General features: G+C 38.7%; 1 protein-coding gene across 4 annotated transcripts in view; it reads left to right on the forward strand.

Annotated features, from left to right (window-relative positions):
* The window catches only part of GART (phosphoribosylglycinamide formyltransferase, phosphoribosylglycinamide synthetase, phosphoribosylaminoimidazole synthetase), a 40088-nt gene extending 14265 nt beyond the window's left edge, over positions 1-25823 (forward strand). For 2 of the 4 annotated variants that reach the window (XM_065636400.1, XM_065636410.1), the window contains exons 6-23: positions 429-540; positions 1786-1854; positions 3788-3913; positions 4790-4877; positions 5294-5379; positions 5994-6162; positions 6756-6987; positions 9765-9859; positions 11053-11162; positions 11759-11957; positions 15000-15248; positions 15608-15760; positions 16940-17143; positions 17495-17626; positions 18243-18373; positions 19926-20067; positions 23147-23262; positions 24477-25823. In XM_065636400.1, the coding sequence (XP_065492472.1) occupies positions 429-540; positions 1786-1854; positions 3788-3913; positions 4790-4877; positions 5294-5379; positions 5994-6162; positions 6756-6987; positions 9765-9859; positions 11053-11162; positions 11759-11957; positions 15000-15248; positions 15608-15760; positions 16940-17143; positions 17495-17626; positions 18243-18373; positions 19926-20067; positions 23147-23262; positions 24477-24659 (2596 nt within the window). In that variant the 3' untranslated portion in view covers positions 24660-25823. Of the gene's footprint in view, positions 1-428; positions 541-1785; positions 1855-3787; positions 3914-4789; positions 4878-5293; positions 5380-5993; positions 6163-6755; positions 6988-9764; positions 9860-11052; positions 11163-11758; positions 11958-14999; positions 15249-15607; positions 15761-16939; positions 17144-17494; positions 17627-18242; positions 18374-19925; positions 20068-23146; positions 23263-24476 lie in introns of those variants that run through there. The other 2 variants (XM_065636418.1, XM_065636426.1) reach the window with 2 other exon arrangements.
* The last annotated feature ends 113 nt before the right edge of the window (positions 25824-25936 follow it).

Here is a 25936-nt window from a genome sequence, read left to right on the forward strand (position 1 = left end):
CAAATTGCCTACTGTGGAAGCCCAGTTTGCAGTCTAATAGTCAAATGTTCTGCCTTCTTTGTACCTTATTGCCATAAACATATGTTCTGCACTGGAGACTTAACTCAGCAAATTATGATCTACTCATCAGAATACAATCCAGGTGACCCAAAAATGATGCAACAGTAAATTATTAAAAGGAAAACAACCTTTCAGAACAGTAATGAAATTCGGTGGTGAGGAAAAAACAGGAAGCAGAAATCCTTTACAGGCATAGCACAACAACAGAAGCCAGGTTTTTATTTGTGTGTTATTCAATAAGTAAAATGGTAGCTGTGAAAACTGATAAGTATTTTGATCTTTCAGCTGTTGAAATGTTCAAAATGCCTATGAAATATATTTGCAATACCGATTGTTTACTGTTGAATCCCTCTCCTCTGTCTTTGAAGTGCAAACTTCCCTGCTTTAGTTGTGAAAGCCAGTGGCCTCGCAGCTGGCAAAGGAGTAATTGTGGCTTCAAACAAGGAAGAAGCCTGCAAAGCTGTTAACGAAATCATGCAGGTGAGTAGAAATGTCACGCACTAACTGGAGGAGTTCTCACACAAAATAAGTTGTTAACCACCTCAGAGTCTCAAAGATATTATTTATTTCTGTGTAATAGGAATTTGGATAAAAGACATCAAATCTTTTACCCATTATTAGGACAGCTATGAAGCTCTGTGATGTTTATTGCTTGAGGCAGGGTACTCTTTCTAGGTGTAATTCCGGTTGGCTAAAATAAAATCATTCTTAATAAAACCCACAGTTATTTCCATATGGATTTGCTTTTTTTGTTTTTGTTTTTACCATGTGAGACTGCTGCAATCAAACAGGTACTACAGTGTTGTAATATTAACACTGCGATTGAGCTGGATCTTGCCAAGCAACATCAGCTTTAGGAGTACAGTCACACAGCACTTAAATGTGCAGCAAAATTCCAGTGGAATTATTTCAGGTTAGGTATGTATTTAGGCAGAATATTCAACAAGTGTGTAAGTACTATCAAAATCTGAAGAGAAGCAAAATGAAGGAATTTCATCTGAACAGTCAGGAACACAGAGCTGGAAAATAAGGTACATACAGGTCAGTTCCTCGGCTGCACAGCATCTTACAATTCAGTGGAGCTGTGCTGATTCATACATGTTATCTGACACACTTGTATTTCCAGAGTCAGAATATAGGCTCTGCACTCACATTTTGGGGTGTGTGTGTGGTTATTGGACAAATATATGTCTTAACTTATGGCCCAGTGTCTTGAACAAAAACGTGTATATTAGAGAGTCTTATAGACCCACAAAATTATCTTGTCAGTGTGGACTGGTTGTTCTTTATTGCTTAAATATGCAGCCAGTGTTAAAACATTGCATTGGAATATGAAAATATTGCCCCCTTCCAATGTATTCTATAGAATTGTACTTTCGTATGAAGTAGGAGTTCAGATTATAGACTTGGCAGTCGCTGCTATTAGTCTCAGTATCATGGCTGCAAACTTCAGAAGGTAAAGCGTGAGGAATTGCTCAGTAGTTCATAAATATCATCTACAATTTAAAAATAATCAAGCATAAAATGTGCATTTATTTAAGAATAAACAGAAAAGACGAGCAAAGATTTTACCATTGCTGACACACCCAGGGTGGAGAATGGATTAATAGTCTCAAAACTGTGCTGCATTTTTTTTCTTTCTGTATTAAAATTACTTTTTCTTTTCGCATTTTGAACAGTTTAAAATAACTGAAACAGAACTAAGGAGTTTTGGTTTTACTGTAGGATAAGACTTTTGGCACAGCTGGGGAAACTATTGTTGTTGAAGAACTTCTTGAAGGAGAAGAAGTTTCTGTAAGTGTGCATCTCACTCTAACACTTTGATTATACCTGTCCTAAACTATTTAGGAAACACTATGTGAGTACCTACAGCAGGGATGTGTAAGATTTCATTACTTAAATTAAACGCAGTCATCTGTCTATAAATAAAATGATATTATTAAAGACAGCTGTGTTAAGAACTAAACTTCCTGGAGTCTGTTAAAATAATGCAAATTAGAGAAAAATAACTGAAACAGCAATCAGATGTTGTCACATGGGAAAAAAAATCAAGCCTTAAAATGTTGAGTGTCATTGAGGGAGCAGTTCTGTGTTATGATTTCTCTGACAGCAAAGACAGTGTAAGATGTCCCTTCCCTTCCATACTGCTACCTCTGCACTGCTGTTTGCCGTTGATTCAGTTACACTAGTTACCTGTTTGTGAAGCTACAACCTGAAGACCTTTTTTCAAAGAAATCAATGCCACACTTTCTGTGTTCTGGTTGTAGAGCCCAGCGCTGCTTGAATCAGAGCAAGGAGTGGTTGGGAGTCAGGGAGGAATGGAATACACTGAACTGCATCATGAGGGAGCAGTAAACTCCTTTGGAGCAAAGGAGCAATCAGCTCAGAAAGGCACAGGCAGGATCCAATTTAACCAGTTTCATCACTAGAGATATTGCCATGTGGGAGTGCACCTGGGGACAAATGACCTGGAGACAAAGGCTGTTGAATGTTTTGACGGTATTCTTTTACTCTGCAGATGCAGAGGGAACATTTCCTACCTTTTAAGCTGATTCAGGTCCTTTGTTTAAAAAAGCGTATCTGATTTAATTAGCAGAGTGTGAAGGAGAAAAGGAGAATTAAAGGTTTTGAGGTGGCAGGGGAACTTGACACTTGCATCACATGAAGTAGAACAGCCAAGTACCAGCTCAGGTTCCCAAATCCTGGAGCTGGAATTGACTTATGCTGGATGTTGTGAACATTCATCTTGAAGGTGGTGGTATTTATAAAGTAAGCGATCATCTCCAACTCTTTCCAATCTTTGCATAGTCTGGTTTGCTGCCCGATATGAAGAAATGAGACGTGCACTTATTGGTCATCCTTATTCCTTCCTGGTTGGCTTGACCTTTCCAGGAACTAAGGGAGTATCCAGATCTTCATTCTCTGGTGGAAAATATGTATTGCTCTTCATTAATACTTAGAATGCTAGCAGACTTACTGTGATATAACACAATAATATAAACATGCAGTTTAAAGGGGTTTTTCATATGATGACTGACAACAATGAAGAAAACATACCGCTTGCCTTGCCTGTCAAAATAATTCACCTTCTGCAAATGACTGTAGTTCTTAGTATCTTAATATTTTGGCTTTTTTGGGTTTCATAGGAGAATCTTTGCTTGCTTTTTAATTAGCATTGTAAAATGTTTTTATGAGTACTGCTAGCAGTAGTCCAGACAGTGAACATCATCATCCAGTTACAGAAGATGCCAGCAGGCTTGTTATTATGAATATATTGAAGATAAAAGCATCTGGTATATAAGTAATTTATAAATAATTCAGAAGTAAATAGTTTTATCAACAAGGAAAAGGAAATCTTAAAAGGAATGTAATGCCTTCCTTCCGGAGTAGGGGGAAGGAAGAGGGAGGGCAGATGTAGCTTCCATCGTGGAGTATTTTAAACATTTTTTTAACCTTATGAGTATTTCTTTTCAGTACAACTACTGATGTTATAATTTTTTGCATGTTATATTCAAGATGATTTCTGTAGGAAGGTCGTATAAACTGAGTCGCTGTTCCCTGAGGGAAAAAGGAAATGTTTAGAATGCTGTAGTTTGTTTTATCAGGGAGACAGAATTTATATTCTTAATTATCCATTTGCAACACCGAAAATCAAATATATTTGCACTTTTTTGCACTTTAATTTTAATCATACACTTGGGTTTTAATTATTCTACTTGTTTTCTAGTGCTTATGTTTCACTGATGGCATCACAGTTGCTCCCATGCCTCCAGCCCAGGACCACAAGCGATTAATGGATGGAGACGAAGGCCCTAACACTGGAGGGATGGGAGCTTATTCCCCAACACCTCAGGTAAAAATGTATTGGCAAGAAGATGTACTAAAGATGTACTACAGCTCTGGTACTGAAAGCATGTGTGAATGTTTAGTTCCACCATGAGAAAAAGGAGAGTGAAGAGAGTGAACTCTTGTAGATGGAAAGAGTTTCCTAACACAGACGTTGTCAAGTAAAGTACATAGCTTAAATTTGTTTCTCTAAAAAGGAAGATATTTCTACTGAATTACCTTTCATTATAAAGGTGAAAATGTTATTTCTGCAACCTTGTATTTTGATTTGGGTTTTAAGTGTTGTTTTAGAACTAAGTGCTTAAAACCACGTTTTTATCTTGTGCCAAACTAAGCTAACAATGAGCTTAGTTCACTTGCTGTACCTCAAGGTAGTTTGGTTTCTGTTTGGCAAGGAGCTATATGCAAGAGGGACTTACTTGGCTTTCTATTCACCTGTGTCATGGCCAGAGATTTTTCTTCTTTAGGTTCAAAAAAATTATAGGTTTTGTTCCTATAGAAGGCTCTTTATTTGTTTATTGAATAAAATTTTATCATTGCTCACTGTACTTTCCAACTGTGATTTGTCTTTGAAAGGCCTTATCTAAATGTCAGTGTGTCTGTGCAAGTGGTTTTTTTTCCAGTGAAGCCAGTGGGATTGCTTGCACATGTAGATCTAAGCATGGAAAAGTATATAAAGAAATGCAGATGGTTGTTTTAATGCTGTGGTATGTTGTCTGAGGAGACAGAAAAAAATATTAGCTTTCTGTTGTATGAAATGTTTTGGAGTGAGCAAGAGAGCATCCAAATGTTCTGCTCATCTCTTAAAAATGCTAGACATCACAGCAGGAAAAATCATTCACTCTCTTTTTACGAGCACTGTTTTCTGATCCCGTTTTATTAGATTTCTAAAGATTTACTGCAGAAAATAAGAGATACTGTTCTTCAGAAAACTGTTGATGGCATGAGGAAAGAAGGTGTCCCCTATTTTGGTATGTACAGAAGTTTGGGTTTTTTAAGCATAAGGAGAAAGAAATATTTTTTACTTTGTCCTCTCTATAGGCCTAACTCATACTGTAAGTTAAGGAATATAACTTTGATCTATTTGGAATCTGAGTTCGGTATCAGTGGCCTGATTTAGAGTCCATTGAAATCAATGGATATTGTTTCATTAACAGTGGATAATCATCAAGGAAGGAAGAACGGAAAGGACAACATTTGAAAATAAGATGCAAAATTGTAACCACAACTATTTCTGTCTGATATATTTTTAACACTTCTAAAGTGTTAACATCCTACCTTTAAATTAACACAGGTCGCATCCTTTTTTAACACTGTTGTGAATAGATTCAAAACAAATGACCTATGCCGTTGCCTAGATAGCTTTTCGTATATTTTTTTATTCTAGGTGTGCTTTATGCTGGATTAATGCTTACCAAAGATGGACCTAAAGTGCTAGAATTTAACTGCAGATTTGGTGACCCAGAATGCCAGGTGAGTTGTTTTGTAGGTAGGTACAGTTTGTCATTATGGGAGGAGGAAAGTCTGTTACCATATACCATTATTCTTAACTAACTTTTGGATGAATAATTAGCTAATTGCGCTGAGATTTAAAATATTGTGTTCGTTTATTCAAGACAGAAGGTCTGTTATTAAATTGTTCAATTCCAGAGACAATTTCAGCAGGTTATACTCAGATATGAGCCTTACAAGGGTAGGCTTGAGTGAAACTAAGCACTTTCCTATCTTTTCTGGAGTTGAGTTGGATTTTTTTTTTTACTTTAACAAAGAATTGAACACTTCCCCACTCCCTGTTGACAAGTGGAACAAAACCCTTCATTTCCATTCTTCAGAACAGAATAGGATTATTTGGCCTCTGCCTTTTCCCCTCACTCTGTAGCAGTTCTTTTACCCATAGAAATTATCTTCAAGGAAGAGTATTTTTAAAAGTACATAGATTATGAACAATATGTGTGTATGTGTGAGAATACAGTACATAAAAGTACTTTATGTTATTTTTAAACTTGCAGTAGTGTTTTTCAAAGTTCATGAAAAAAATGTAAATATGTACGCTGCTTTCTTTAATTTGCTACTGCGTATTTTTGTAGGTAATTCTTCCACTGTTGAAAAGTGATTTGTATGAAGTTATGCAAGCAGTTGTCAATAAAAAGTTGTCTAGTTCCATGCCAGTTTGGTTTGAAGACAGTGCAGCTGTGACTGTGGTCATGGCTAGCGAAGGGTATCCAGGAACATATCCCAAGGGTTTGGAAATAACAGGTAAATATAGCAGGAGAAACTGCAGAAGCCTTGATTCCTCTCCTGCTCTCTCTCAGTTCTCTCTTTCGCCAGAAGAAGGTGAATCAGTGTACCTCAGATTCATAGAAACTGTAGATCTTGTAGTTAAGGGTCAGGAAGAAACTGAATTTTCACACATCAAAGTTTATTGGTGATGCACCTGTAGCATTTTCACATCTCTGCACCATATTGTTAAGTTCTGTAGCATTTCTTTAATATATGTTAGAGTGAAGTAGTTCTGGGTTGATCACTGATTCTACAAAATGTTGACGCAGATATGTTGTGCCGTCTCTATGTCAGTGATGTACAAGATCCCGCTGGAATTAGATGTTGTATACAGATGCTTCAACTAAATATCTCTTCCTGTGTCTCTGCGCATACAAGTAGAGACCTGTCTTCTTCTCAAACTGTAGTTTTTACAAACTTATTCCTATTTCCCAAAATGATCACACAGAATTTGCTTGTGGTTTCTAGACACAGTCAATAAATGCTGAATATCTATTAATTTGTAATTTAATAGAGAATGTTCTAATAAATTGATTTTTTTTCCTGTATTTATTGAACAACAATCACAGGGCTTTCTAAGGCTAAGCAGCTAGGATTGGAGGTGTTCCATGCAGGCACAGCCCTGAAGGATGGCAAAGTGGTGACTAGTGGAGGAAGAGTCCTTACCGTAACGGCTGTTAAAGAGGATCTAACGACAGCGCTGCAGGAAGCCAACAATGGAGTAGCAGCCATACACTTCAAGGGTGCCATTTATAGAAGGGACATTGGTTATCAGGCTATAGCTTTCCTGAGACAATCCAGGTAGATATTTGAAATACTTGAAACAGTAATAACTGGCGTACAAGGGACTTAAGACACTACTAGTTTACATTAATAAACTGATGGTGATATTATGCGTAACTCTAGGCAAGTTTTAACTCTGATACTTGTGAGCAATATAACCAAGACTAGCTGAGGAATGAACAGGCTTTTTGATGGCTCTTTCATCCATGTTCTTATTCTTTCAAGTCTGAGTTAAACTACAGTGACCAGCACATAGGATTAACTTGTGCTGTTGCTGTCTCTTATGTCTGTTTTACGGAAGGTGAGCTTCTGGTTCTTAGGCTCTAAACCACAGCTTTTACTATAGATTTGTGTTCTACGTAAGTCTAATATTAATATAATGAAGTGTGGGTATGAACAAAATGTTATTTGTTCATTTTAGAGTCTTTAGGAATGGTTAAAATGGTCTTGAAACACCTACCTCGTGATACGCATTTTAATGGAATAGCTGGCTAACAGTGTGGGTAGAATTTATCTCACCTTTTAATTATTCTTTTTGTTTTCACAGTATTCTGTTTAACAGTCTTGAGACGATGTGGGTGCGGGTGTTTCTTTTTAAAGCAGTGTGTCCTACTGTCTCTCTATGTTATTGAGAGCTTCTTCCAGGTTTTTAGACTCATTTTTACCTAATATGAAGCATATCTGCCTGCCTATTCTCCAATTCACTCAAAACAAAACTTTCGATAATGGGTTATTTTGTAGTCTATGAAGCATATTAGTGTTTCATTTTTGCTAACAGTGTATACCAATTAGTATATTGTAAAATTATGATCAATAAACTTACTAAATGAAGAAGGGTGTTTGTATCTAGTCTTCTTTCTCTCTGAACTACTGTGCATCTTTTGAGAAATTTCTGTGAAAACTTGTAATTGCTATTTGTATTGTAGTAGGAAAAAATCAAGTCATTGTGTGAGGCAAGAGAAGGTGGTTCTTTAACGAACAGTTCTCTAAATAACTGAGTGATGGCCAGCAAGTTTCTTGATTAGAGTGCCCATATGCAGGGAGGATCCCTGGCTTGTGAAGGAGACTCCTGGGAACTGTTTGCAGTCAGAGCCTGTTTCATTGTCCTTGAGTCTGCACCAACTTCTGCTCGGACATCCTAAAATTGGAAGAACAGAGAGTCAGGCACGTTTCACTCTGGAGTCTGTGTTGCACACAGTTAAGGAAGGGCAATGATTGGCTCTGTAAAGCTGGGGATGCACCTCCTCTTGGCACCTTTGTGGGGTTAAGTCATATGCCTTTCACTTTGTGAAAATATCCAGAATATTTATTTAATAAAAAATATTTTTAGAATATTTTCCTTTTAAAGAGTCAAATCAGATACCGTGCTTTTAAAAAGAAGGTGAAAACGTTGAATATTCATCGTGTTCAGACTGAAAGGGCCTGACTGGCCTCATGTTATTGCAGGCTAGTATTTCCTTGACTCTTATTCACAGGCTGAACAGCTGCTTCTTATAATTATTTTATTCTTGCAAACTTTTGAGCGGTGATATAATGTGAGTGCAGATATCTCTGTAATTTACTGGTACCACAGCTCTTCAGCTAGTTGTTTGGTTGTACATGTCCTTATTAATCAATAGTGTGTTTCACCCTTAGAATTTAGACGTAATACTGAATAAGAACAATAACAGAGCTAAAATAGGTATGAACCTAAAATAGGGGTGCACTGGGTACCCTGTTTCATGCCACTGACAGTGTAGAAATAACAATTGCTTAAGTGGAGTGGGATACATTTGGTACAACTAGTAGTTAAAAGTCATTAAACTCACTGTCTCCAAAATGAAAAGGTCCCTCTGTAAATATGATACTTAATGTCACCAGTCAGTCATGTGGACAGACAAGTTACATCCACCAGTTTGTAGTAAGGGTATTTTCTGAATTGTATGGCTATTCATATATTTGAAAGGAGCTAACGGACATTTCTTTCTAGATTGCTAAAATGGACCTGAGGAACTTAGTTATTTTTAAATAAAATATATAATAGAAAGTCCATTTAAGTAAAAAAGAGGTGGCAGTTGGTTTTGTGGTGGTATCATTCCAGGTGACAAGGAGAAGCAACATTTAAGTTAGAGCTGTAAAGCTCTCAAAGTGTCGTAGAGAACCATTGATTTATGTGCCGCTTCTGTTTGGAAAAGCCAACTTGAGCTTGATCCTGCACGGTGCTGAGGTGTTCTGATTTAGCAGTGCATTTTTATATATGTTTTGTTTTGATCATAGGAACTATACTACTGATGCCTCAGTATCCAGAGCAGGTATTGAAAACTTGCAAAATCAGATCCATTATTCCACCTGTTTTACGCAGTTGGATTTTCTTTTTCAGTTGGTTTTTATCTTGGTATTTGACTGGGTAGTGTATTATGATGCTGATGCTCTGATGCTGTCTTCAAGATATTTGGAACTATTTGAATACTGCTAATGGCAAACTCTTTGTGGTGCAAATCCATGAAATTCTGTTTCTTTGGTGTAATACTCCCTATCTCCAGGTATATGCGTGATGTTAAGTTCCAAACAGCAAAAAGATTAACCTTTGAGCCACTGAGCCTGGCTGAAATTAATACTGCCATATTTAGAAATCATTTTATATGAGCAAAGTTACTGTACAAGCAGGAAGAAGGTGGGACTTGACAGCAGAATAGAATTCTGCATGGTTAATTCTTTCAGTGATGCAATGATATAAAGCAGTAAATATTGTTTTAAAATAAGTGTTTGTGCATTTAGTAATCAAGTGCCATAACATTTTTTTAATAATCTTTCAGAGGCCTGACTTACAAGAACAGTGGGGTAGACATCGCAGCAGGGAATACTTTGGTTCAGAAGATAAAACCCCTAGCTGCAGCCACGTCAAGGTCAGGTAAGACTTGTACCTTCTGTTCCTGTTTCAGTTCGTGGCCATGAGGCTTATCATTTGATCTTGATCTTGATACCAAAGCTCATATTTATGTGTTCTGCGGGTTCCTAGGTTACGCAAAAAATATCTGTGGTAAGCAAATGCCTGTGATTTCTTAAAAATGTGCTTTGTTGAATTTACAGACTTTCTTCTCAAAATGACTCTAAACTGTATCTTCTGAATGTCATGTGTGTTAAAGATGATAGAGGATACAGTTCAAGGCTCTGAAGGTTAAATGCAAGCAAAAATCCTACCATTTAGTGCTATTTTTGATTACATGGATTATTAGTTCTTGCACAGTGAACTATGCAATTTTTGTAGATAAATGTTTAGAAAGGTGTACAAGACTTAGAATTCCCCAGAGATACTATCTATTTCTTGAGATGTGTATGGAAGACACATCTTTAGCTTGTTTAAAACAGAATCAATTTGTCCTTTTTTTGTTGTGGTCTTGTGCACATCTTGCTCTAGCAAGTCCTTGTGATAAATTTTATAGATTTTAAATATCAGTCATGTATATAATAGCCCTTTAACTTCAAATTAACTGAGAACTTTCAGACAACATCAGATATACATAGAGAGAAAATTATGTATACATACACACTGGTAGTACTAGTCCCTTCTTAGCATTCATAGTATTTTCCACTCATGTTTGTTTCCTTCTTAGGATTTAACCAATTTTAATTTTAAGGTTACCATACTTACCTATCATTATCAGTCTTAGAAGCAAGAAGTCTTAATATACTCTAAGTAGCAGTATTAATAAAGACATAAGAAATTTAAGTTGGAAAATGCCTAGTTATCACATTTTCCTAGAAAGCAGTGGGTCTCAATCTGTCACCACAATTCATTTCCTCTTTTTCAGAAAAATACTAAGTGCAAAGGGGAAATGTATCAGTCAGAGTAAATATTGAACGTTCAATCACAAAGTTTTAGATTTTTTAGCCTTAGGTAATAATGAAGAAATAAGACAAAGCAAACTTAAGAGGATTAGGAGCTCCCATGCCTCTGTGAACAGGCCCTAAATGTCAGAGAAATGTTTCCTGGTGACAAAGCAAAGTCATGTTGACAGATATCAGAGAGAATTTGTGTTGGAGATCCTGGAGAAACCCATGAAAGTAAAAGTTTACTATTTTTTCCTGTTTTCTGGCTGGCAGGCTGCAATGCAGAACTTGGAGGCTTTGCTGGCCTCTTTGATTTGAAAGCAGCTGGTTACAAAGATCCTGTCTTGGTATCTGGAACTGATGGTGTTGGCACGAAACTCAAGGTAATGTGAAAATCTGTTTAAAGGAAGGAAAACAGCACAGCAGGGAAAATGCTTAATCACATCATTAATGTTTTAACAGTAAACATCAGTTGTCTTAAAAATAACTATTTGTCTTTCTAAAAAGGGAAAGAAAAATTAAACTGCCTTCCTTCAGGAAAAGGAATTAAATCTACATTTGAATTCTGGCATGTAAATAGCCATACTTGAAACAATGCTTAAAATAACTAATTTTTAATCATAAGTACATAATCAGGGACTCCATTTCATTAAGGTAGAATCTCCACCCTTGAAAAGATTATTCATGCAGAAAAACATTTCTTTATAGAGTTGCTATTGTGTTTACACAAGCTGCAATGAAACCCTTTCCAGTTCTGTCTCCTTCCCTAAAGTGCCTTTTGTACTTGCCGGTTATGAAAGTCACAATTCCTAAAATAAAAAGTTAGGAGAGGCTCACAGAGATGATCATAAATGAAGCTGCTCCTCAACAAGCATCTAGAGGAACAGCGTGATTTCAATCCCCTCCACTTGCAGTCTCTCCGCTTGGGCTTCAGTTTCTCAGAGCTAACCACGGGCTTCTCTCGCTGTGTTTTTTGCAGATTGCACAAGTGTGTAAGAGACACGACACCATAGGTCAGGACCTGGTTGCCATGTGTGTCAATGACATCTTGGCCCAAGGAGCGGAGCCTCTCTTCTTCCTGGACTATTTTGCCTGTGGCAAACTCGACGTTGAAGTGGCTCAGGGTGTCATTGCGGGAATAGCTGAAGCTTGCAAAAAAGCAGGCTGCGCTCTTTTGGGTATGGACACTTTTCTTTGAAGGACGTGAAAAATCTTATGCAATCTCTTTATCATTGGTTTTAATGTGTTTGCTTTCCTACTCTATTGAGGAATCTTAGAGGAGTGAAAAAAACCCAAAGCGTTGCATGTCTTTGCTTTCAGAGAGCATAATCTCTACCCATTGGAAGGAGATGGTACTTTACAAATGTTGCCATTAGCTCAGGAAGTTGCATATAAATTTTCTTATTCGTATCTTTTCATTTAACTTTGTAACTGTAACAGCTACCTAGAAAACTAACAACTCATGTATTTTAATTCTTGGCATTTTTCAAGTAAATTTTAAGACATGCCAAATAGATTTTTAAATTATCCTTTATCCTAAAGGAAATCCTCAAGGAAACAAGACTGATACGTGTTACTGTGCATGCACATGTCTCTGTGTGTGTACATATTATCCTTGGAACCTCTTGGCTGATTTTAACCAAATTTGACAGGAAAGGTAGAGATCTCACAGCTATTGTGTTCCCAAAAGCTTCACAAAACTAGAAAGCCACAGAATGTCCTTATGTGTGCAACAAAAGCTTCAGCTGGAGCTCACTACTTAAAACACAGAAGTTAATCACAAGACAGAAACATAGAAGAAACCAAGTTTTGTTAGTTACAAAACTAATCGCAAAATTACGTGTCTACAGAAGACTTGTCGAAGATTCATTTCACCAAGATCAGCACATGCCAAGATATTAAGACTTTTAAACACTTTCCTTGTCTTTTAAAAGTCTTTTTATTAAAACACTTCTGGACACTTTAAAAAGTCTTTTATTAAGACTTTTAAACACTTTCCTCTTCAGCCCTAGAATACAAGTACATAATACATTTTAATAACAAATTGTACATGTATTCTGGTATACAGTAATCTAGTTTTCCATGAAAATAACATAATAATTCACTTCTTGAATCTTGAAAAATACAGCATTAAAACTGTTTAACTCAATAAAAATATTTCTAGGTCAGTGAAAAATACATTCTTTTGGGTAAGTCTTTAGTATATAAAAGGAGTACAAGACAGGGTTAAATTTTAAAGCAATGAATCTCCAAAAGTTCAGCTTCTTCACATAGTTTTTGTTTTTCTTCTCTTTCATAAAAACAGTAGTGGAGAATTACCATATTTTTTTTTTAAATACTTTTTATTTGAAACTAAAAATGACAGTTGCAGTGTCTTACTTTAGGTACTGCTTTATAATTGGTAATACCGTAGCTCTTTCCTTTTTTCCAATTATTTAAGAAAGTTAGTAACAGGAGTCTTTTCTAAGTGGGAGTGTGTCATTTTGGGGTAGTTTGCAAGCTTTGAACAAGAGGCTGTTTATGTTCTGGTCTAATTTTTTCTGCATGAACTGTTAGTCAGCTTTATATTTGTCTTAATGTGTTCTCTCCATTTATCAAATATAATCAAACCATTCATACTTCAGCATAAGTACATGTTATGTGAAATCTTGCTAGGAAACTACTTACTGAGATTTCAAGATTTTATTTCCAACTGGAAGATTTTAAAACTACAAATTGTTTTGGATGCTGTAAATTAATTACCAGAGAATAATTTCTCAAAATTGTAAATTGGTTAGTAAATATATTTCTGTGCTAATATAAAAATAAGTCCAAACTCATAAATAAAACAACCATGATTTCTTCCCCAAACTTCTGACATTCTCAGAAAAGAAGGGACAGAGATGATGCAGTAACTCTGAACCTAAGAAGGAAATGCTTTTCTGTAGCCTGGATCATCCAAATAATTTCAGTTTGGGCTGCACCGTGCATGCTCATAGCATGTAGATCTGCGCTTGTATAGTATCATCCCATAAAAGTCTAATTTGAAGCATGTTCCTAAATTCCTACCTTGCATTTCTGCAATAGCTGAATATTCAGTTCAACTGCCTTAAGCTCATCACACCATTTGACAGTGAGGGACTGAAAGGCTTATCTACGTGCTTTGTTTTGCACAAATGTTATTAAATACAGATTTAAATGAATATATCTAAGCAAATGAACTTCAATTTTAAAGTTGGTTATAGCAACGTAATGTAGAAACCTGGAAAAGCTTCCAGAGAATCTTGTACTGAGCAGTGTCAAGCACTGAGCACAAGAGCAGCTTCCACCATCACTCAGGTAAATTTGGAGCCCCTTCAGGGACACTTTTGGGAAACAGAAGAGTTTTGTATTGGATGAAACCTGGTGAGTGCAAAGCAAAAACATGTTGGGCAGAGGTCATAATATAATGGCAACTTAATCATTGTTGTTGTTTTCTTATAGACATAGTGATGAGTGGAGGGGTTTGAAGGAGGCTAATGAGATGGATGTGAGGATGGCTGGGGAGAGTTTCTCCCTGGTATGTGAGGGGACAGTGTGAAGAGATCTGGAAAACTTTGGAGTGAGCAGTAAATGCTCGTTTCATGTTCCAAACATAGTAAATTCTCTTCTCTACATTGAATGAGACTGTGGCAGGCAGGACACGGGTCTTCAACAGTGCAGACCATCAGCTTATCCAAGAAGAAAAGTGGGGGAGCCAGTATAGAATCACAGAATGTCCTGAGTCAGAAGGGACCCACAAGGATCATCGAGTCCAACTCCTGTCCCTGCATGTGACAACCCCACAGTTCACACCATGTGTCTGAGGGCCTTGTCCAGTCTCTTCTTGAACACTGTCAGGCTTGGGGCCGTGACGCCTCCCTGGGGAGCCTGTTCCAGTGCTCCACCACCCTCTGGGGGAAGAACCTTTTCCTCATGTCCAACCTAAACCTCCCCTGGCACATCTTCCTGACCTTCCCTCAGGTCCTATGTATGGTATATATACATGTAGAGAGAATAACGTCTGAGCAGTGCATTTCTGTGCATGCTGGGAAAATTACCTTTTCAGACAGGATGTATCAGCCAGATAAAGCATGGTTTAGGGGACAAAACAAGAAGATAATAGATAATAGCCTAGACAACAGTTCATCTGCATGCATGGGTAGGCCTACTAGTCCCAATGGTTTTCCAGCACCCCCTTTCTCTTTTTGTGGTTCCTATAGGAGGAGAAACTGCTGAAATGCCGGGCATGTATCCACCCGGAGAGTACGACCTGGCTGGCTTTGCTGTTGGTGCCGTGGAGCGAGGACAGATGCTGCCGCAGCTGGAGAAAATTGCTGATGGAGATGTGGTTATTGGAGTAGCTTCTTCTGGTGTTCACAGCAATGGGTACAGCCTCATAAGGAAGATTGTTGAGAAGTCATCGTTCGATTTCTCTTCTCCAGTTGGTGCCTCCGGTGATCAGACATTAGGTACCATTTATCATGAAGTTTCTTGCACTGTAACTTGGATTTCTGAACAGGCAAATGCCACACATTCGTTTTGTCTGTGCCTTTGCTTTGATAACTTTTCTAAGGCACTAAAAAGTTATTCAGTTCTTTGACATGTTCTCGTCTCCTTTTTTCTTGTGAATCACATATGCGGGAAAGAAGTTAAGAGAGGGGAATAAATAATTATATGCAAAAAAAAGGTAGAACATTGTATTTTTCTCTGTAGCATGATGCTCATTAGTATCCAGCAAATTAATATCTTGAGATTTCCTCAATTTTATATTGATTAACATTTCTTTCTGTGCTGTAACTGGTCTCCTTTCATCCTCTTACACCTACAGGAGATCTCTTGTTAACCCCAACTAAGATCTACAGCAAGACTTTGCTGCCCATCCTTCGCTCAGGCCACGTGAAAGCCTATGCCCACATCACTGGAGGGGGCTTGCTGGAAAACATCCCCAGAGTTCTCCCAGAGTCCTTTGGTGTCATTTTAGGTGAGATAAAAAAGAAAAGCTGTAGAAATATCTGCATTTTAATGTGGGTTGATGCAGAAGTCTGTATGCATGGGGCTGTGTCAACTGACTTGCACTGTAAGAGCTGGACTTGTCTAGATCTCAGTTCGCTTTTTCTTGATTGTTGCTGAATTTCTCCTTGTGCCTGAAACAGAGCCAGTCAAAACACACTGTAGTCTTAAGGCTGCTGCCCATTGAATTAACTTCCCCTGATGGTATTTTGAATTGGATTTGTTAGGAAACTCTATCCATTCTTGCAAAACCAGAACAACTTCAAAAACAACCCAAAGTGAGCTGTCACCATTCAGCAATAATCTGCAAAATTATTGCTAATTAAATTACATTTGTTAAGTCTTTGCTTGGCATTCAAATATAGTTAACAGCTTAAGTACATCTCATGATATTCAGCATACCTTGATTAATCCTCACCACAATCTCATCAGGTGTGCTAGAAATAGTATTTCACTTCAGGAGAATGTGTAGTATGGAAAGGTGGATTACTTACTATAGGTTACACAGCTTTTATTGGGTTATAGAATAAAATAAAGGAACTAATACTGAGTTTTGCACTCCAGAAGTGCATCTAAATAATTCTTCCACTTGTCACTTAAACAGTGATCCACAGTAGACACTGTTACATATAAATAGGGATAATACCATTTTAAGGATAACATGACAAGAAAGAAACTTACTGTCTTTGAAGTTCCTTTACAGTGGCTTGTCCAGAAGCATTTCTCATGCTGCTGTAAATCATCCTTACCTCATGGGAACTGGGGACAGTGTGAGACTTTTGTGAGAGTTTTTAAGGCTATTGTTCTGGTACAATAGTTTCTCTAGAAGCAGAGTTGTCACCTTCAAAAAGGATTTTCTGAAGACTGCCTCAGAGCCTGTTTTGAATTACTGATTAACGGATTGCAGTGAAGCAATATGATTAATTTCCTCCCAGAGTGACACTTCTTTTTACTCCCAAGCCTTGTTCAGAAAGGAAGGAAAAAACATCCTGTTTCCGTACATGGAAGCCAGTTTCACTCAAGCTAATGCTGCTGTGGGACTTAGTCTGTGCTTTCCATCCAGATCTTGCCGCCTAATGCTCTAACAATTTTAGTATTTGTCTCTTGGTAACGATTTCCACTCTTCACTTGTATTTTCAATTCTCTTCAGATGCTCTTACGTGGAAGATTCCTGAAATCTTTTGCTGGCTCCATAAAGAAGGGAACCTCTCTGAGGAGGAAATGACTCGGACATTTAATTGTGGGATCGGTGCTGTCTTGGTAGTTCAGAAGGAGCTGGCTCAGCAGGTCCTCAAGGACGTACAGAGACACGAGGCAGCCTGGCTGATCGGGAAGGTTGTCTCCCTTCAAAAAGGTTATTAGATTTTTATTTTCCTTTTTAAAAAAAATACAGATCTAAATTCCTTAGCTGGTGAGTCTCCATGAAGGTTAGCTGAAAATCTCTTAATTGGCACCTCCATGGTATTTTTGCACAGTGTATTAAAAAGACAGTCCTCAGGACTTCAGTCTTAGTTCACAGAACACGTGCTTAGCAATGTCAGATGCCAGTAGAACTATAAATAAATAATGAGAAGTAAAGTGCGACTAATCTCTTTTCATGGGTACGGTTCTCCTCTTTCTCTTTCTCCCGTTATTTACATGTTGGTTATTTGTTGTTTGGTTGGTTGGGTTTTTTTTCCTCTTTTTTTTTCTTGGACGTGTTTAGGCTCTGCCCGTGTTAAAGTCCATAATCTGCTTCGAGCCTTGCAAGCAAATAGGTCACTGTCTGTGCACAGCCATATCCAAGGCAAAATCCAGACAAACAAAGTGAAGGTTGCTGTCCTTATCTCTGGAACAGGTGAGAGTTATATTCTTTACTACAGTGTAAAACAGACTATTGAAAAAGGAACTTCAGCTCAGATTTAAAAATCTCTTAAGTCCTGGCAATTCTCCATGAAGGCTCTGACAGGCTTCTAACAAGCTTTCAGTAACAGTCAGAATAGCTTTTGCCCTTGGATTAATTTCAATCACAAACGGAATGGTCTTTAACCTCTGCTGCAAACTGACTATGAATTGCACCTGTGTTCATTTTATCTAAAATTTCTGCATGTCTACAGATTCAAACAACCGCTGCATTTCACTATCAGGACAGCAGCAGTATTTCACAAATAGATGAGAATTTCTTCTTGCTGTATAGGCACTCCCCGGTTTCCAGTGTTCTCACTTGCTAAGAAGTAGACCAACATTGCAATTCCATAAATTACAGTTTACAAATTTAATTGCTAGTAGAAGCCCTCCAGCTGTCAAATTCAGTTCCCAGTAAGATCAATTAAAAAAAGGATTACCGTTAACATCAGTGTTTTCTGGACTGGGTCTCACCCACATTGCTGCTTATTTAAAACATCTTCTAGCTGTTAACTATACTTATTCTCCAGGAACAACTTGATATTCGTGCATTATTTTTTCACTCACAGGCACAAACCTGGAAGCCCTCATAAATAGCACAAAGAAGCCCACCAGTTTTGCACAAATAGTTCTTGTTGTTTCTAACAGAGCTGGTGTGGAGGGGTTAAGGAAAGCAGAAAGAGCTGGTATTCCTACAAGGGTATGTATTTCTCATCTTTTTAAAATCAGCCGTCTTTAGCTCTGGCTGCAGCAGAGAGGTACTGTGAGATAATGAGTTTTACTAGGGTAAGAGGTGGTTTTATAGGATGGCTTAGTGATGGGGTTTTTTTTGGTCTGTGATGAACTTGTGCCCTTGGGCAAACTATCTAACATGGGAAACAAATACAATTCCTTTTCTCCTCAGAGCTGCTGCCAGCAATCCTGATGGTTTTGAGAACAGTTATTATATTAAACCAGTGCAAAACTTTCACAGTTACAGTTTAAACTTTGCTGTTTATTTAGCTGTAGTACATTTGCACTAAAGTAACAAGCTATTTCATCTGAATTTAATTTTAAAATTACATGCTAAACAGACACAGTAGTTCATTTGAATGAATTAGGGAGGGCAGACTCAGTGGGACCTTCCACCGATTCCCTGGGCATTGCTTCAGGCTCTCCAGGATTCATTCGAAGCAAACATCATTTCCCGTAGTGTCACAGGATCTGGTGACACTGGTTGCTTTGCCCTTTGTGTAGCCATTTACATTACACATGTGAAATGCTATTGTTCTGCCTTAAGAGCATTTCACAGTCACTTTTCACTGATAACTACAGACATATGGAAGATTTGGGCCCCTGTATAGTAGGAGGATCTGATTGTTAGCGCTGCTGGTTTTTTATTTGTGAGTACACGAAGATCACAAGTAAAATATATCCATGGTATGCAGGGGAAGAACAAACATATAATGAGGAAAAAAATACAGTTTTGGAGAGATGATGGTCTCAGTGGTTAAGATGGAGAGTGAGTGGCGAAACAGAGGCACCAAGGAGTGCGTGCTGTGCCAGTTAGTACCTGGTAGTTCCTAGCAGAGTTCAGCCCAGTGTTGAGCTGGGCTCTATTTCTAGACACCTCTGCCGCCTTTTCAGCTAACCAGTTCTGGTTTTTCAAAACCATTTTGTGATATTTAAATGTGCCACCATGGTAAATCTGGCGGGGATTAACAGGTACTTTTATTTGAAAGGCTATGGATGTTTTAAGTTACGTAGCACTGCCATCTTTTTCTTAAAATTGGGGAATGTATCCTGGATGGAAAGTGCATTACTCAGTTATATTGACCTGTTGGAGTAAGGGCTGGTTTATCAGTTTGTGATTAGCCTTTCTTTCAAAGTTTTACAACATAATTTTCCTCGAAGTTCAACTGCTTAAAACTGTCAGGGGTCTTAAACTGAGTGAAGTAATTCTAAGACTCTAGGTTGTCTTCATGATCTACCGACATAGGTTGTTAAATTGTGTCCAAATGCTGGGACCTCATCAAATAAAACTCATATTTATTTTCATGATCACTGTGTGAATAGGATTAAAGACTGCATGTTTGTCTGTTAGCTGCATGTATTTATGAACTGCTCTTCTTGCTGTGTATGTGCACCCAACCTGAGCTACGCATTGAGATTTACTTGGTTCTTGTTTATTATTTCAGAGTACCAGTTCATTGTGGTCTTAAGGCATTTATATTAAACTTGTCCATATTTCTTCATCTTTTGGATTACCACAGGTTATTGATCATAAATTGTATGAAAGTCGCGCTGAATTTGACAGTGCAGTTGACAAAGTCCTTGAAGAATTCTCAGTCCAACTGATCTGTCTGGCTGGATTTATGCGAATATTGTCAGGTCCTTTTGTCAGAAAATGGGAAGGTAAGTACAGCATAGTATTATATGCATTAAAAAAAAAAAGTAATTATATAGCTTATCCTCAGGAAAAAGAAAACGGGATAAATATAGAAAAGGGACCATATCAATTCTGGATTTGCAGGAAACTAGACTCTTCCTATCTTGTAAGGAAAAGGATGAGAAAGAAAAAGGCAGTATTTTTCCTCTTCGCTCTGTTATTTCCACAGAAGTTTAAGGAAGCCAAGGGCAAACGCAGATCTTGTGGTCTTTGATGTATTAGAAAATATTTTAAAATAAGGCTGTGAAAACTTTAGACCTCTGCAAATACGAGGTGCAGGGCAAATTGTTGCCTAAGAAGTAAGTGTTGGTTGGGCAGAGGTGAGCATCTAGCCACTGAGAATTCCTTCACCTAACAGATGAGCTACTTTGGCTGCGTAGAAAACTGCAAAACTAGGCAGTGATACACAGTTCCTATTAACCTGATCTTGCCAGTCTTCTGGTTAGACGTCCCAGGAGCCCTCTGAATCGGGGCATGGCCTGTTTCACAGGCAGGTTCAGCCTTTCTTTGCCCAAAGTATTCACAGTGTCTCCATTCTGGTTGTGGTTTACTGTTTTTGCAGGTCTTTGTTAGAGGCTGATAACACCTCTCCCTACTTCAGTGGCTGCTCTCCCTCCCCGAGTTGTTACATTCCTTTTTTTATCTCTTTTGTCCTGAATCGCACAGCGGCAGCTGCTCTTCTCTCTGTTTGGTCTGCTTTGGGTTTTGTCATTTGGGTTCAGTTATTTAAACTAGTTCTTGCTCATACCAGTCATAGACTGGTCAGCCTATATATAATGTACGTTGCAGCTCTCCAGGTGGCCTCTGTTGTTCACAGGGTGACTTTTGTGTTACTGTGGGTGTGTCAGTGACCTGGACCTTTTACACCTGAACTACTTTTCAAACATCTCTCTAAAATCAGTGGAACAAAAGAGGCATTCCTAGGAGGCAATTCATTTTATGCTAAAGCTGTCAGCTAAAGTAAGTCAGAGACATTGGTTTTGTTTCTCTGTATTCATTACAGAGTCCAGAAGATGAAGATGTAAATGTGCTGTAGATAGCTGTACTTAGAGGAGAGGAATCCCTCACTACCAGAGATGTGTTTTGAGTAGAGTATTTGTGCAGAGGATGGAAAAGAACTTTCTCTAATGCAGAAATCTTATGTGAATAAAGGTTGAGTTTAGTTCCCTCTGATTTAGGGACAGAGCACTTCCAGGGCTGATGGTGGCCCTGCACGGGGCAGGGTTTTCGTTACATGTGTGACTGGCCTGAGAGCAAAAGAAAAGACTTTCTTTGGTGCAGGATGGTTAACTCATTTTTTAAATGTCCAGCACTGAATTGAGCTTGAACACAGATACATACCTGAGCTCTGACCAAGAGTATCCTTCAGTTAGGTCTTCAATGTGAATTCAGTCAGTACAGCTCAGGGATCTGTGCCAGCCAGGATGAGCCTGCCATAAAATTCTGCCCCACCATACCTACGCACTGGCTACCTGAAATTACCCAGGAGTAATCAATCCTTACTGCCGCTCTCTTGAAAGCTGTTACTTTTTCTTTCTCTCCCAGTCACAAGGACATAGAGTGTGAAGTTAGTTGTGAAACTCCTTCTTGCTCAACAGCCCTGAAATGTTAATTTTGGATGGTAACATAAAGGACAGATTAAAAACCGAAACAAAAAAACCAGGAAAGCACTTTCCTTTAGAGCAGTTTCTGACAGTGCTGTAACGAGAAACTGGGGAAACTCAGAAGTGCAGAGTGTCGTTTTCAGCTTACTGTCTCAAATACTTCTTTGCTCAAGCAGCAGGCAGGGAGATGCTGATGCTTAAAAAGTAATGGTTTTTGAGATACAAAACGCTTTTGAGACATTGCTGAAGATCAGTCAATACATTTGCCTCTTGAGTTTGCTCAGGTCAATATCTGCATGTGTTGCTGCAGTGAGGGTGCAGGTTTCACGTCACGCTGCCAGAAATGGCCTTCACATTACAAAATCACAAGCCTCTATTTCGGGACACCGCTGCCTCTGCCAGCGTATGTCAGCTCAGTCTCGCTGCTTGGCATTTAGGTGGTGTTCAATTAATCCTGATGACATACAGTCTTCCTAAACGGGAGGCATGCAGAGACAGCGTGGGCGTAGCGTACTCTGATATAAATAGTATCGATGGCTGATTTTTTTTTTTTCCTGTAGGGGTTTGTACCTAATCTAAGAGAAGATCTAGGGCTGTCAAGCACCTTTTGACTTCACTCTGGTCCAGAATGGGCAGGAGGAGTTGTCACAGACATATTAGAGGCAGACAGTGGAAGTCTGCCAGAAGAAAGAAGGTTTTCTCACGATTTAAACCACCACATTGCTGTAGCGGTGAGACCCCGAGGTCACCGGCAGCCACTCTCTCCTACTTTACAGCTAGGTGGGAACTCATGCATATGCTTTCTCTTTAAGGGAAACGTAAGGTACAAGCTTCCCGGGGTTATACCCACAGTCACAGTTGAGAGTTAAAGGTTACGTTATCAATTTTGGGATCCCCAGCCAACTGTCTTTGTGGAAAGTAGTGGTGGTAGACAGGTGCTTTTCGGAAGGGCAGAGAGAAGGGCTCCGATCTGAGCAGCTGTTGTCTTTGATTAAGCCAAAACAGGTGTGGGGGGAAAGTCCAGGCTAAGGAATTTTTGCTGTGTCACGAGGGGTCTGTTACATCATTTGAAACCACACCGAGTTTCTTCCAGGTGCTGAGTTTGTAAGGAAGAGGATTGTGCTTGTGATCAAAGAAGAGAAGGACAAGATGCTGAGGGAACGGACAGTTACATCAAAAAACTGATTAGTCACTGGAGAAATCTGCTTTAGCCGTGCGATTAATTATAACCGATGGCTCTCTTTGATTTTTCTGAAATAGCAAGACATTCTCAAATGCTTTGGGCTGGTTATCTGTCAGTATCCTCACAAAACAGGAGTATGCAAAAGTCGTGAAAAAGCTTTTTCACCAATGTATTTTGTTCCTCTGTTGATTATGGTACTTCGAACATTCTGGTAAGGCTGAACACTAAAAGACAATGACCTCATTTATAATTTTCCAGGAAAAATACTGAACATCCACCCATCCCTACTACCTTCTTTTAAGGGAGCAAATGCCCACAAATTGGTACTACAAGCTGGAGTCCGAGTCACAGGCTGTACTGTCCACTTTGTAGCTGTAAGTACTTCCTTGCCCCCGCTTTAACTCTATAATTGGCCAATCTTAAGATTTTCACCTCAGAGCTTGCGTGGAACACTCTTATGCCACCATGTTTCATTACCTTTTCTCCTTTGCTCATTCATAACATTGTTAGACAATATATTGCTTTATTTAGCTGTCCCTGGAGAAGAAACTGGAAATGAACAGTCCATACAGGAGTTTAAACTTTACCTAAGCTAACTTCTTCCCTAAGCATCCTGCTGCTGTCTTTCACCAGGTGCAGGGGGGTACTAGTTCATATAAGATCTTGGCTAACCCAAAATCTTTATTACTACACAGCACCAACTTCTTAGATTCTATCATAACCTTCCTTATTTGTTGTTTTCAAGAAAAAGAAAAAACAAAACCACAGCACTGGAAATGGCACAAGAAGCTTAGATTTGTTAAGAAGTAATTCAATGTTTGTGGGAACAGAGGAAAAATAACAAATTACTTTAGTCAAAAACTAAGAAAATCAAAACCAGAGATATCTCAACTTGGAAGATGCATTTTATATAAAAATTCAGAGAGCATTTTTTCCATCTTGTTCAGTTCTCAGGGTTGAGAGTAACTAGTCTCCCTTCCTCTGCTGCATTCTTCAGATTATCTTCCCCTTTTCCACTGCTGCTGAAATCTGTTCTCATTATTTTTGCTTTCTCTTGGAAAAAGAGACAAGAACTATTTTTCCAGATAGAAGGAAAAAATGCATTCCTTTCTCCATGACATGACTTAGGGTTTCTTCTCCATGTGGCTGTGTACTTGAGAAACAATAACTAAACAGCAGGGATCTGCCTCGTTAACATGCCAAAGAAAGATCTGCTGGGTCTTCTAGTCCAGCTCTGTGCCAAGGCTTGGCTAATTTGTTCTGTTAAATTGAAATGTGATCGTTTTGTCCAATGGAGCCTATCATGTCCCCAGTTAACATGGCTTTTGTTTTTTCCTGTGGCAGAAATGTTACTCGCTGGTGTTCTGCCTACCTCCTCTCTTTCTTTGAACTTTCGTTTAGCTCCTCACAGGCCAGCCTGAGCGCCAGCATCTTTTCTGCATTCCTCGCATTAGCCCGAAACTCATGTTTCCTGTAATAACGTAATGATAAACAGATCCCTGAAGCAGCTGGATTACATTCCTGGTCTTATAGCTGGGCCCACCTCTCTCTTGCAGCCGTACAGACCTTCTGGCTGTTGCTTTTTCAGGAGGAAGTTGACGCTGGAGCCATCATTTTCCAGGAGGCAGTTCCAGTTAAGATCGGTGACACGGTGGAGACCCTGTCCGAGAGGGTGAAGGAGGCCGAGCACCGAGCCTTCCCCGCTGCCCTGCAGCTTGTTGCCAGCGGGGCCGTACAGGTGGGGGAAGCCGGCAAGATCTGCTGGAAGTAGGAGCAGCATGTCCACAAAGGTCCTCGGATGGGACAGCTGGGTGCCTTAATTGCCCAAAACAGAGGTCACAGCCTAATAACATGCACACTACATTCTCTTCACAAAGTGTTTTCAACATAGAGTTTACCATGTCATCTTCTCACTCAAACAGTTAAAGATTAGATGTAAAATCTGGAGAAAGCCACGAATAGGAATATTAAGGCAGGGGGCTGTTCTCAGCAGTTTCAGCTATGGCTCTGTTACACCCTTCCTAATTATAATCACTTCCTTGGCCAACATTTTGGTTCTTAATCACTTTCTAAGCAGTTGGCTACAGAGGGATCTGAGCATCTCTTGAGAGTGATTGAGGAACATCAGTATCACTCTCTGACAGACCATACAGGCTGTAACAAGGGATTCTCTTGGCATGTGCTGTGAAGTGTTTGCAAGGAAAAGTAATGGAACCAGTACAATGGAAGAGACAGCTAAACACAAAAAATTTTACTCATGTAATAAAAATCTCTAGCCAGAACAAGAAAAACTGGCCTCCAAAACACTAACCCTGCAGATAATGAAGTAGAATTTTTTCCATACAGTTTCTGTTTTAATGTTGGCAGATCTTGTCTGGCCCCTGTTCTGGATGTATCCGATAATTTCAAATGTTGGACCTGCTATCAGTCAGGTGCTAAATAGAATTAAACAGCTGCTGACCATTTGGCTTAAAGCATCCCCCTAGGAATCCACATCTGAATTCCTCTCAAAGATTTGTTCAGAGCCAAAGGAGTTGGGGTTTTGGGGGAATAAGCAGAATGGGAGTTAGGACTAGATACAAAATGTGTTCTTGGGTTGTGAGGCATTCTTCAGAAAATCTGCTGAAGTTAAGTGCCTTTATTTTTAGAACAGTATTTTTACCTGGAATAATAGTGGTGGAAACCCAGTAAATGTTAGCATTGCGGAAACAATAAGGTTTTTTGCACAGGTGAACTCTTGTGAAAAAGTACCTGTTTTTTTTCTATGTTTTAGTGTAGCTGTGAAAACATTTTGATGTATTTAGTAAAATAATCAGTTTTGCCCCATACAAACCAGAAGCATCTGACCGAAGCTAATTATGTATGTTGTAGAACTCCCCTTTAATAGAGAAAGGTGATTCGTATTCTGTGCACTGATGTCTTTATGGTACTTCCATGTTGACATAATCTTAATTTGGATTTGAAATAAAGTCTAATAAAGTTGAAAAATTAAATATCACAGTCTCTCCTTGGAATTCCTTTACCAGGGCTATAAGCTGGAGGACAAGT

Source organism: Caloenas nicobarica, chromosome 1, assembly GCF_036013445.1.
Source record: "Caloenas nicobarica isolate bCalNic1 chromosome 1, bCalNic1.hap1, whole genome shotgun sequence".
NCBI lineage: Eukaryota > Metazoa > Chordata > Aves > Columbiformes > Columbidae > Caloenas > Caloenas nicobarica.